The sequence below is a fragment of the Mastomys coucha genome, unplaced genomic scaffold (genome assembly GCF_008632895.1).
Source record: "Mastomys coucha isolate ucsf_1 unplaced genomic scaffold, UCSF_Mcou_1 pScaffold3, whole genome shotgun sequence".
In the NCBI taxonomy this organism is placed as follows: Eukaryota; Metazoa; Chordata; class Mammalia; order Rodentia; family Muridae; genus Mastomys; species Mastomys coucha.
In genome coordinates this window covers 46479965-46491416 of record NW_022196909.1, presented here as the reverse complement: position 1 = coordinate 46491416, position 11452 = coordinate 46479965, and the positions used below count along the sequence as shown (strand labels likewise).

The following is an 11452-nucleotide window of genomic DNA, read 5'->3' as shown; positions in this document are numbered from 1 at the left end:
ACTGTGCCCTGGTTCTCGCCATCTGTAGTGTGATGAGACCCCACACACACACTCCATCAGAGAGAGATGGACTGTGCCCTGGTTCTCACCCTCTGTAGTGTGACGAGACTCTCACTCCATCAGAGAGAGATGGACTGTGCCCTGGTCCTCACCATCTGTAGTGTGATGAGACTCTCACTCCATCAGAGAGAGATGGACTGTGCCCTGGTCCTCACCATCTGTAGTGTGATGAGACTCTCACTCCATCAGAGAGAGATCGACTGTGCCCTGGTTCTCACCATCTGTAGTGTGATGAGACTCTCACACCATCAGAGAGAGATGGACTGTGCCCTGGTCCTCACCATCTGTAGTGTGATGAGACTCTCACTCCATCAGAGAGAGATGGACTGTGCCCTGGTCATCACCATCTGTAGTGTGACGAGACTCTCACTCCGTCAGAGTTGTGCTTGTGAGTGGGGAGTAAACAGTTGTTGACAGTCGCCCTTCCTCTGAGGGCTGCTGGATCCAGGCGCTCATGCTAAGACAACTCCTGACAAGTTGTGGGCAGGCCCTTGGATGCCATCTTTACCTTGCTAGCTGGCCTGAATGCACTCTAGAGCAGGCTCTTGAACTCAGCAGCCTTCCTGCCTCTGCCTCCTGGGCACTGTGAAGACAGGCGTGCAGCACCACGCCTCACTCTCAGGCAGCCTTGGGGGTTGGTTTGGGTTGGGCTTTTTTTGGTTTTGGAGACAGGGTCTCTTTGTGTAGCCATGGGCTGTCCCGGAACTCACTTCGTAGACCAGGCTGGTCTAAAACTTAGAGATCCTGGGAGCTGGAGAGATGGCTCAGCAGTTAAGAGCACCGACTGTTCATCCAGAGGTCATGAGTTCAAATCCCAGCAACCACATGGTGGCTCACAACCATCCGTAATGAGATCTGATGCCCTCTTCTGGGGTGTCTGAAGACAGCTACTTACATATAATAAATAAATAATTAAAAAAAAAAAAACTTCGAGATCCACCTGCTTCTGCCACCTGAGTGCTAGGATCAAAGGTGTGCGCCACCACTGCCTGGATCAGTTGGCTAATTCTTAACTGACTGGACTTTTTATGTTTTTCAGCCTATAACTTTAAAACGGCAACCACCATTTACTGAGTACAGATACATAAAATTTGCATATATGTTTATTTTAATTTGTCGTACATGTATGAGTGCTTTACCTGTATATGTGCCTGGTGTGAGTGGAGGGTAAACAGCATCACTCCCCTGCACTGAAGTTATAGGCGGTTGGAGCTGCTACCATGTGTGTGTCCAGGAATTGAGCCCAGGTTCTCTAGAAGAGCATGCGGTGCTTTTAACCACCGAGCCTTCTCCAGCCATAATATTACAAAATAGTCCAATTTGGCTAAAGTTTATTTTTGTTAAGATTTAGAGTTTTGTTGAGTGTGTGTGTGTGTGGGGGGGTTGTTTTGTTTTGTTTTGTTTTGAGACAAGGTCTCAGGGAACCCAGGCTGGCCTCACACTTGTTAGGTAGCTGACCTTGAACTTCTTATCATACTGCCTCCACTCCCCAGTGCTGAGAGCAACTTGATGGAGCCCATTCTCCTCACACCTTTCCAAGGGTTCTGGGTCTCCAGCTGGCTGTCAGGCTTGTGTGGTCCGTGCCTCCCTCACTGGACCATCTCATTGGCTTCCCATACACCTGCTGCTTACAAATTTTAGATAAAGTTATTTTAAAACAAGCCTTTAGTCTACAGGTAATTTTATTGTTTGTTAGAGATAGAAGGCAAATGTGCATACTAAAGATGAATTGTTCCTGGGCCCACCAGAGATGACCTGTCTTGCTGTCATGGTACTCTTATGATATTTACATGCTGGGCCTCAGTACCATGCCCGGAATCCCAACCCTGGGGAGGGAGATGAGGGATCAGAAAAACGTTCAGAGTTAGCCTCAGCGTCAGCTTTAGTTTAGGGCAGCCCAGGCTCCACAAGGCCCTGTCTCAAAAGTGAAGGAGAGGAATTTTAAATAATTTAAAGAGAATGGCTTTTCCATGCTAGGACAAAAGACATGAGATTCCAAGAGTAAATCTAAGGCTACGTGCATTTGCCTAAAAGCAAGGCGTGGCAGTCTAGAAGCTGCTGTGGTGCTGTGGGGTTCTCTGACACAGTGGGAAGGCTTAGCTCTGAGAATTTCTAGGAGAGGAGCAGAGTTAAAAGGCTTGCTTCCTGGCAAATAAAAAAAACAAAAACAAAAAAGCAGCTTTGAAGAGTGAAAATTGAGTTGTAGCGTACTGTAGTAGGACGTTCCTAATAGAGACAGCAGTGCTGGGGCTGGGGCTGAGCCTACAGTGAGTAGACACGGGACTGTGTGCCTGGGGTGCTGGATCACTCTAACCTCAGCACTCAGATGGTGAGGGCGGAGGAGCAGAAGCCAAAGGCTGTCTTCAGCTGCACAGTGAATTTAAGGCCAGCTTAGACTACATGAGACCCTGCCTCAAAAACAATAAATTCGGGACTAGAGAGACTGCTCAGCTAAGAATGCTTGCTGCTCTTGCAGAGGGCTTGATTGGCTCCCAGCTCCAAGCGATCTGATTCCCTCTGCTGGCCTACTCAGGCACTTGAGGATATTCGCACAACGCACAAACACTTGAAGAAAAATCTGAAATAAGTAAATAAATGTGCACAGCAGATGTAAGAGTATTATTTAGAAATGGAGATGAAACCGAAAAGAAGTGATTGTTCTGAGCACCAGCTTTTTGGTGATGCAGAACTACCACGAGCCCTGCTCCTCTCTTCCATCTTGTTCCTCTGCGCTGTGTTTACTTTAAAATTACAGCTGCTTTAACTTGTGGGGTTTCCCGGCCGTATCACAAGCCCGGAAAGAAGCCATCAGGATCCATCCTGAGACTCTTGTTTTGTGAGGAGAATTGTTTGTGTGTTTGGGTTGGGTTTTTCTTTTTCTTTTTGGTTTGGTTTTTTTTCAAAACAAGGTTTCTCTGTGTAGCCCTGGCTGTCCTGGAGCTCACTCTGTAGACCAGGCTGGCCTTGAACTCAGAGACTGGTCTGCCTGGCTTTCAAGTGTCTGCTTTGTTTTCAGTTTCCTCAGGGCTGGTGTTTTTAGCTGAGAACACCTATGGCTTTAGGTTTTCGTTCATTGGTGGTTGTTTTAGAGCAGACATTTCTCTAGACTTTTGCCCTTCGGTTACTTGTTTTTTTGTCTGTTATTTCAGACCTTGCACCTGACTATGCCCCTCAGCCAGCAAGCCTCCAGTATCCTCACATAATGTCACTTCCTGAAGACAGCAAGGGCTCGTGCTTCCAGAGTGCGAGCAAGCGCAGCCACGAGCCCTTCACTGGTCACGGAGGCTTAGGCTTTGGAGGTGGCCCTCACTCTCAAGCTCCAGAGAAAGTGACACTTCTTGTGGATGGCACCCGCTTTGTGGTGAACCCTCAGATTTTCACTGCTCACCCGGACACCATGCTGGGAAGGTAATGACTGTTTGTGAGCGTGCTCTGTTCTCTGTGACCTGGAGCAGAGCTGCACTGCAGGGTGCACTGCAGGGTGCTGCTCCCTTCCTCCCTTCCTGCTCTGTGGCAGAGCCTGGGAAGGTGCCGCAGAGCTATTGAACCTTGACCCACCTCTCTGTGAACACGCGGCCTTGCTCTCTGTCCTGCACTGATCAGAGATGCTAAATTGAGGCCTAAGTCATCTCTGCTTCCCTTCTGTGTTAGAAGTAACCCACATGGCGGAAGAGCAGTGAAACTGTTCGGGGGGGGAGAACCTTTTGCCTCCCACCCATTTCTAGTTATTTGGGGGGGCAGGGTACGGTTAGCACTCCTGGAGATTGGACCCAGGAACCTAGACTGGCATGCATGGGAAACACTGAGCCAGATCCCTGACCTGTTGCTAGTTTATTCTTTCTTTCTTTTCCCAAGATTTATTATTATATGTAAGAAGACTGTAGCTGTCTTCAGACACACCAGAAGAGGGCGTCAGATCTCATTACAGATGGTTGTGAGCCGCCATGTGGTTGCTGGGATTTGAACTTGGAACCTTCGGAAGAGTAGTCAGTGCTCTTTAACCATTGAGCCATCTCTCCAGTCCCTGGTTTATTCTTTCTTGATGTGTGTTGATGTTTTGCCTGCAGGTATATCTGTAGTACATACATGCAGTGCCTGCAGAGGCCAGGAGAAGGGCGGATCAGATGTCTGGGACTGGGTTACAGATGGTTGTGAGCTGCTGTGTGGGTGTTGGGGCTGTGACCCAGGTCCTGAGGTGACAGAACAGGCCTCCTCGCTGAAATACATCAAGGTGCGGAGGAGCCTCACGCCTGTCTGAGAGCCATGGCTAGACTAGCCTGTTGGAGTGAGCCATTCCCGTGGGCTGATTCCTAAAGGGAAGATGAGCCTGGAGGGAATGCACTAATGGCCCCTCCTCCACATAGTCCCCTCACAGATTGATGGTGAAGGCAGAGCACAGGGTGCTGTGGGGTGGGGGAGGCACATGCCGGGCAGGACAAGGGGAAAGGCACAGGCAGCCAGGAGAGTCGGTTTACACTGGCAAGTTCTTGAGGTAGAGGGACGCTCCCCAGCTGCCTCTGCAGTGTCTGCTCCACAGAGGGACACTTCCTTCTTTCCCTTTTGTCTGAAGGAGTTTACTGAGGCATGCATTCCTCCGAGAGACGAGAGACGGCAGGTCCCAGCCTGTGCTTTTAAATTACACTGCAAGAGCGTAGGGTAATATCGGATGAAGAGGAAGAGAAAAACTGCCTCTGCAGACCCCTGCTGGAGGAGGTGATACTGTGGCTGGTGTCTTTCAGGATGTTTGGCCCGGGAAGAGAATACAACTTCACAAGGCCCAATGAGAAGGGGGAGTATGAGATCGCTGAAGGCATCAGCGCCACTGTGTTCCGCACGGTTCTGGTATGTGGTTCTCTTTCCTCCTCTGTCTGCCACCACGACGCATGTGCTTGCATGTTGCACCCTGAGTACTGCACAGCCATGTCTCTGTGCATGTCCATGCCGTTTCAGGTCTCTAGTGTCCTTCCCTTCTTTACTCTCGCATAGACTTGTAATTCCTTATGTGAGCTCAGTTGGTTGTCAAGCTCTGTTTATCTTAGGTACACAGGAGCCACTTTGTCATCTAACCAGTTGACTCCAGGATCCCGCCACCTCAGTAGACTATGCAGTAGGAGTGCAGAGGGTTAGAGGAGTCATTTCCATGCATTTCTTTGCTTACATGTCTCCTTCCTGGTCTGTTCACAGGATTATTACAAAACTGGCATCATCAACTGTCCAGATGGCATCTCTATCCCAGATCTCAGAGACACGTGCGATTATCTCTGCATTAACTTTGACTTCAACACTATCCGATGTCAAGATCTGAGTGAGTACGGAGCAGCTGTGACAGCTCACCTAGCATAGGAGACCCAGGGCTCCATGGTCAGTAGACAGTGAGCGAGGCATGTGAGTGTGGAGCAGCCGTGACAGCTATATGGTCAGTAGACAGTAAATGAGGCATATGAGACGTGCCTGTGATCTCAGTGCTGGGGAAGTAGAGGCTGGAAATAAAAGATATGAAGTCTGAGGTGGCCAGCTGGGCTCTGAGCTACTGCTATGCTTGGGTGGGCCTGTGGTGTCAGCTCTGACAGGCAGGGGTACTGAGTGTCAGTGAGGAAAGGATTGTGGTGGCAGCAAAGAGCTTAAGTAAAGCTAGTTATCACCATGACGCAGGGACTCTGACTTTGTGTGCCGCTTGCCCGTGTGTCCTTTGTGAGGGCTGGGGCTTAGTCTCCACTTAGCAGCATATATGTGGGCAGGAAGCAGTTCATTCGCCTCTCCTCTCCCCAGGTGCTTTACTGCACGAGCTGTCCAATGATGGTGCTCACAAGCAGTTTGACCACTACCTCGAGGAACTGATTCTGCCCATCATGGTGGGCTGTGCCAAGAAAGGCGAGCGAGAGTGTCACATTGTCGTGCTGACAGACGAGGACTCCGTGGACTGGGATGAAGACCACCCCCCACCCATGGGGGAAGAGTATTCCCAAAGTAGGAGGGCCCCTCCCCCACCGAAAATGCTACCCTAGAGCCTGTGCAGATACTGCTGACAGCTAGTGATGGGCACAGGCACTGGGAGGGACAGCCAGCAGTACAGGCCTAGCCTCTGCTGGGACCTCTCTCTCTCCTTCCCTAGTGGGTGCCATTGTCAGACACTGACTTGGTAATGAAGTTCTCTTCTGTTTCATTTAAATGTTGTTGACTCAGTAAGAAAAGCACTTAGCACACAGTTGTGAGGACCTAGGTTCAGATCTCCAGAACCGACATAAAAACTGGATTTGGTAGCACATGTCTGTAATCCCGAACTCCTTCAGTGACATTCGAGGCACAGACAGAATCACTGGAACCTCTCGGGCCAGCTAGTCCTGGAGTGCACAGAGAGAACAACGAAACAGAACCTGTCTCAAGGCGAGAGCCCAGCTTATCCTCTGACCTCCGCGTGCATCCAGGCAGATACGCTCACCCTCTGTATCATGCACACACCCTTTATGGAAGGATGTTCACTTAAAGGAGGTTTAGCCCCGCTCCACCCAGTACCCTTTTGCTTGCATTCTCTCTCTCTCTTTTTTTTTTTTTTAAGATTTTATTTTATTTGTTTTATGTGTATGAGTACACTGTAGCTGTACAGATGGCCGTGAGCTATCATGTGTGTGGCTGCTGGCAATTGAACTCAGGACCTCTGCTAGCCCCGCTTGCTCCAGCACCTGCTCACTCCAGCGTAATTGACTGTAGCTCTCTTCAGACACACCAGAAGAGGGCGTCAGATCTCATTACGGGTGGTTTCCGGGATCCGAACTCAGGACCTTTGGAAGAGCAGTCAGTGCTCTTACCTGCTGAGCCATCTCGCCAGCCCAAGAACTGCTTTCACTTAATGTAAAAAGCTTTACACTCTTCATATGGCTACTCAATGTTCCATTCATAAATGTGTTGGTTTTTTTTAGTTCTTTACAGCTCCAAGCTCTACAGATTCTTTAAATATATCGAGAATCGAGATGTTGCTAAAACTGTGTTAAAGGAACGAGGCCTGAAGAACATTCGCATTGGAATTGAAGGTACTAAAAAGTCTCAGCCAGGCAGGGCAGTGGTGGGGCGGTGGTGGAGCGGTGGTGGCGCATGCCTTTGATCCCAGTGTTCTAGGGGCAGAGGCAGGCTGATCTCTGAGTTTGAGGCTAGCCTTGTCTACAGAGTTCCAGGACAGCCAGGGCTACATAGAGAAGCCTTGTCCTGAAAAAACAAAAATAAAATAAAAAGGCTTGGCCAGTGTTGAGGTTCCTTAGTTCCATGTGGTTGCTGGGAATTGAACTCAGGACCTCTGGAAGAGCAGTCAGTGCTCTTAACCACTGAGCCATCTCTCCAGTCTGGTCTTTTTTTAAATAAGATAAAACTTGGGCTCTCTTTTCCCTCAGGCTGTCTGAGTAGCTGCCTTACTGGGGCTGCTGTTGGTGCGCCTGTGCTCCTGGGCTCTGCTCATTTAGCCCCCACACTGTGTCCACAGAACTCATGGCTACATGTGTCTGACTCAGGAATTTTAAGTTAAAGTCACTACTGAGATAATTTCACTTTGCCTTTTTGGTGAGGCCTGGGGACGGTAACAGGACCTCCCTGGGCACCTGGCACGCTGCTGTGCTGGGAACACTCCATATGCAGAGAACTGGCTGCCCACTCCCTGCCTATCCCGCCGCTTGGATCAGTCCCTCCGTCTTGGTCTCTGGGAGCCCCTTCTGGATATTTGGCAGTTTGTGGAGTTTTTTTTGTTTTGTTTTGGTTTTTTGAGGTAAACATTCCTCATTGCCTTCCTTTCCCCTTCACCATGGCCTCTATACAGTATTAACAAGATGGTAGTTCCTGTGCCCTGGTGAAGTGTCCTATGGTGGTGTTTCCAACAATTAAAGGCTCTCGAAATTAGTAAATTCTCTTTCCTTTGCATTAAAAGGGGGGAGTCTCTGTTACTTCCCAGACCAGTCCCTTCTAGGAACAGGAGCCTTGGGGCAGAGGCTTGGGCAGAGGGCACCGGTCACCTGCCACGGAGCTTTTCTTGCTGTGTTTGGGTTTGGAAGTAGATGTAGAGCAATTACAGTCTGCCAAGAGTGTGAGCACAGTACGTGTTCCCGTTGCAGGTTACCCTACCTGTAAAGAAAAGATCAAGAGGAGACCTGGTGGGCGGTCTGAAGTGATCTACAATTATGTGCAGCGTCCTTTTATCCAGATGTCATGGGAAAAGGAGGAAGGGAAGAGCCGCCACGTAGATTTCCAGTGTGTTCGCAGCAAATCCCTCACTAACTTGGTGGCTGCTGGAGAGGATGTCTTGGAAGACCAGGAGATCATAATGCATCATCCACCACAAGTAGACGAACTTGACCGCTTAAATGCCCCTCTCTCTCAGATGGCTCCGAATGACTTTCAAGATTAGGGACAAACTCATCTGCCCATGGCTGGAGCTCTCTGTGGGCGCCCCCAGCCAGGCCTCCCCGCCCTTCTGTGGTTTCTTAGCGTTAGGAGATGCTTCCTCCTGTCTCCCTCCCTCTGAGTTATCAATGTGCCCTCTTCTGGGTCTGCCGCTGGCTGGGTGAAGAGGCTCTCTGGTACTTAGGTGGCCAGCTTTACCAGCCCTGGCAAACACCTTCTGGGTCTGGTGCTCTTGTTTGAATCTTTGCATGTACCTCCTGGAGCAGGAGGGTGGGGGAGTGTTGCCTCACATTTGGCACAGTAGCCCACTCTTAAACCAGGTGAGTGGTTTCACATCAGACAAATGGCTTAATAGCAAAAGGACCAAATGTCAGAGGAGACAGTCTGCGCTGGGGCGGGTGTGCCCGCCTGAGGTGGTGTGCCAGGGCAGGTGAAAGGCAGGGCCTGGGCACTGCACCCAGATGCCATCTGGATAGAGGGTCTGAAAGGAATTCCCTGGAGCTCCAGCTCAGCTCTGCTTTTCACTAAGATAGGAGCAAAGCAGCCCCCAAGACCGGCTGTGTGGCAGGAAGAGCAGTGACCCGGCTGTGTGCTTGTGTGGCCTGATACTCCATTTGGAAGTGAAACTTGCAAATGAAGTGGCAGAATGGCTCCAGATTGGCCCCTCCTGTGGTGGGAAGCCACAGCGCCTGTCCCCAGGGACAGCTCATTGCTGTGGGTGTGGCAGGAAGGTGGGACCCTCCTTCCAGCTCCAGGGCGAAGGCATCTGTGCTGAGCTGGCAGGTGCTGCCCCCAGAGTCCTCACACCAGTATGCTCACTTTTTTTCTTTAAAAACGAGCCATTAGCTACTGAAACATGGTAAGAAAAGTAATACTGTGGCCATCCCCAAATCAGTTCCAGGCCTTGTTATTTTGTTGATCTGTTCATGCTTACATGTGTGGTAGATGGCAATCCAGATCATCCCCCAGCCCCTTCCTCTGACATTTCCATGACCGTTTACAGAGTCAAGAGCCAGGCGGCAGTGTCTGGGGTCATCTTACTTCCTGGTAGAAGTTGACCTTTGAGTCTGCCCTCCACCCAGGCACTTCCCCTCTGCCGTTTCCGTCAAGTCAAGCTCCTTAGAGAACACGTTTGGTTTCTTGAAAGCTGCTCCCAGAAGACACTGTGTAGCCTAACTGCTTGATGGCAAGAGAATGAGGTTTCCGAAGCCCCCCTCCAGCACTGAAGAACAAGAGTGTCCTTAAAGCAGTGCTTTCTGTGCTTACGGCATCACAGTGGGGACTGCTGCAAGGTCGTTGTTGCCCAGAAAGAACTGAAGGGTAACTCGGCGCCTCGGCTGCGTGCTTACTGTTGCTGTGTGGGCAAGGCAGCATCCAGAATATGGGCTGAGGTTATCTGCATCTGTGAAGTTGCTTGGCTTGTGTTTGAGGCCAGATCTGGCTTTGACTTTGTTGGTGCTATGTGATGGCCCAGCTGCCGCTGCCCAGCCCAGGCCTGGGGTCAGTGGTGCTTCCCGTTCCTGCATGGCCACGGAGTGCTCACGTTATGCACCTGTGATGTTTGAACTGCTCAGGGTGAGCACACTACTTTCTTGGTCCCTTGGGGTTGGCTCACTGGCTTTGGCCTTTGACACTTCAGCCCATGGAGTTTGACTAGGAGGCAATCTAAAGGCCTCTCCAGTGACACTGGGTGGTGGCAACTGAAGGACAGGCTGGGGACGTAGGCTCCTTGTGGCAGGGAAAGCTTTTTTGTACCTTAGCCCCACTCTTACCTACATTTCAGTGTCATTGTAATTTGGTGTCTCGCTTACTCTTCTCAGGGTTGAGTCACTTTTTTCCTTTTGTTTATTTTTAATTTTTTTTGGTGGTGGGTTTACAAAACAAGGTTTTTCTGGGTAGCCATGGCTGTCCTGGGACTCACTTTTGTAGACCAGGCTGGCCTCAAACTCAAGAGATCCACTTGCCTCTGTCTCCAGTACTATGATTAAAGGTTTTCCCTGCCACTGCCTGGCCCCAAATTGGGACATTCGTTAGTGGTGAGACCTTGCAGGATCAGGGGGTAGATGCAGTTGTCTTTGAAGTTGATTACTGGCTATGTTTGAGAGAGGATTTTTCTCATAAAAATAGGGATTTGGGGCTTGGTGTCTTTTGTAAGTGCCTGAATAAGTAAGCTGGGCCATGTGCACAGAAAGTCTCATGAGAAAGGAACTCATGAACCTTCACTTCAGAGTCTCAGAGTATCTTACAAGTAAAAGGTAAAACTGACCCGGGGCTTGACTCTTCAGCATGCCCTTGTTGCAGCTTGTGTAGCTGCTAGGAACACCTGCTGAGTTAAGGAGTTGGGAACAGGGGCAGACACAGTATTAGAATATGACAAAGGTTATGGGGTGATGCAGAATTTGAGGAAGGTAGGGACTGGGTACCGCAGGCAGTTATTTTAACCAGCACCTCAGGTGATGCTGTGATGTCTGATGAGCGTCTTCTCGGAGGATGTGTCTTAGGGAAAATGAATGTTCAGAGCACAGGCTTTAACTCAAGTGGAAAGTTTTAGTGGTGGCCATCAACAGTTTGAGGTGGGTGCAGGGAACTCAGCAGGCCACTGCTGTCTTCCTTCCCAGGAGGCAGGGCCATCCTTGTGTCTAATGGGATCATTCTGGAGAATTAAGGTTTCTCCTAAGGGCAAAATGTGTGTGGATTTTGCCTCTTACATTATATTTACTTTTGAAGTTGCACTTGTTCACCTACCAGTGTTTACGGAATCCTGTGTATGGGATGCTTTTTCTATAATAAAGTATTTTTATTTGTGTCTCTTGTCATTTGATAGCAAAGAAAATCACAAAGCAAACCTCCAGTGAATTTCAAGGCCAGGATAATGGGTTTCTTTCCTTGGGACACAGACTCAACCGGAAGTTTGCCTGAGCTCCTCTTCCCTCCTCCCTAGGCTGCCCTCCAGTTCACAGTTGCCATTGGAGATCTCACACTTCAATCAAAAGTAACATCGGAGGCTTAG

The 11452-nt window shown here is 49.7% G+C and overlaps 1 protein-coding gene across 5 annotated transcripts in view; it reads left to right on the top strand.

Annotated features, from left to right (window-relative positions):
• Kctd20 (potassium channel tetramerization domain containing 20) overlaps nt 1-11250 on the top strand; it is a 17988-nt gene extending 6738 nt beyond the window's left edge. For all 5 annotated transcript variants that reach the window (XM_031346481.1, XM_031346478.1, XM_031346477.1 and 2 more), the window contains 6 exons: nt 3210-3468; nt 4800-4902; nt 5245-5365; nt 5830-6027; nt 6978-7088; nt 8154-11250. In XM_031346481.1, coding sequence (XP_031202341.1) covers nt 3263-3468; nt 4800-4902; nt 5245-5365; nt 5830-6027; nt 6978-7088; nt 8154-8446 — 1032 coding nt within the window. In that variant the 5' untranslated portion in view covers nt 3210-3262 and the 3' untranslated portion in view covers nt 8447-11250. The remainder of the gene's footprint in view (nt 1-3209; nt 3469-4799; nt 4903-5244; nt 5366-5829; nt 6028-6977; nt 7089-8153) is intronic.
• The last annotated feature ends 202 nt before the right edge of the window (nt 11251-11452 follow it).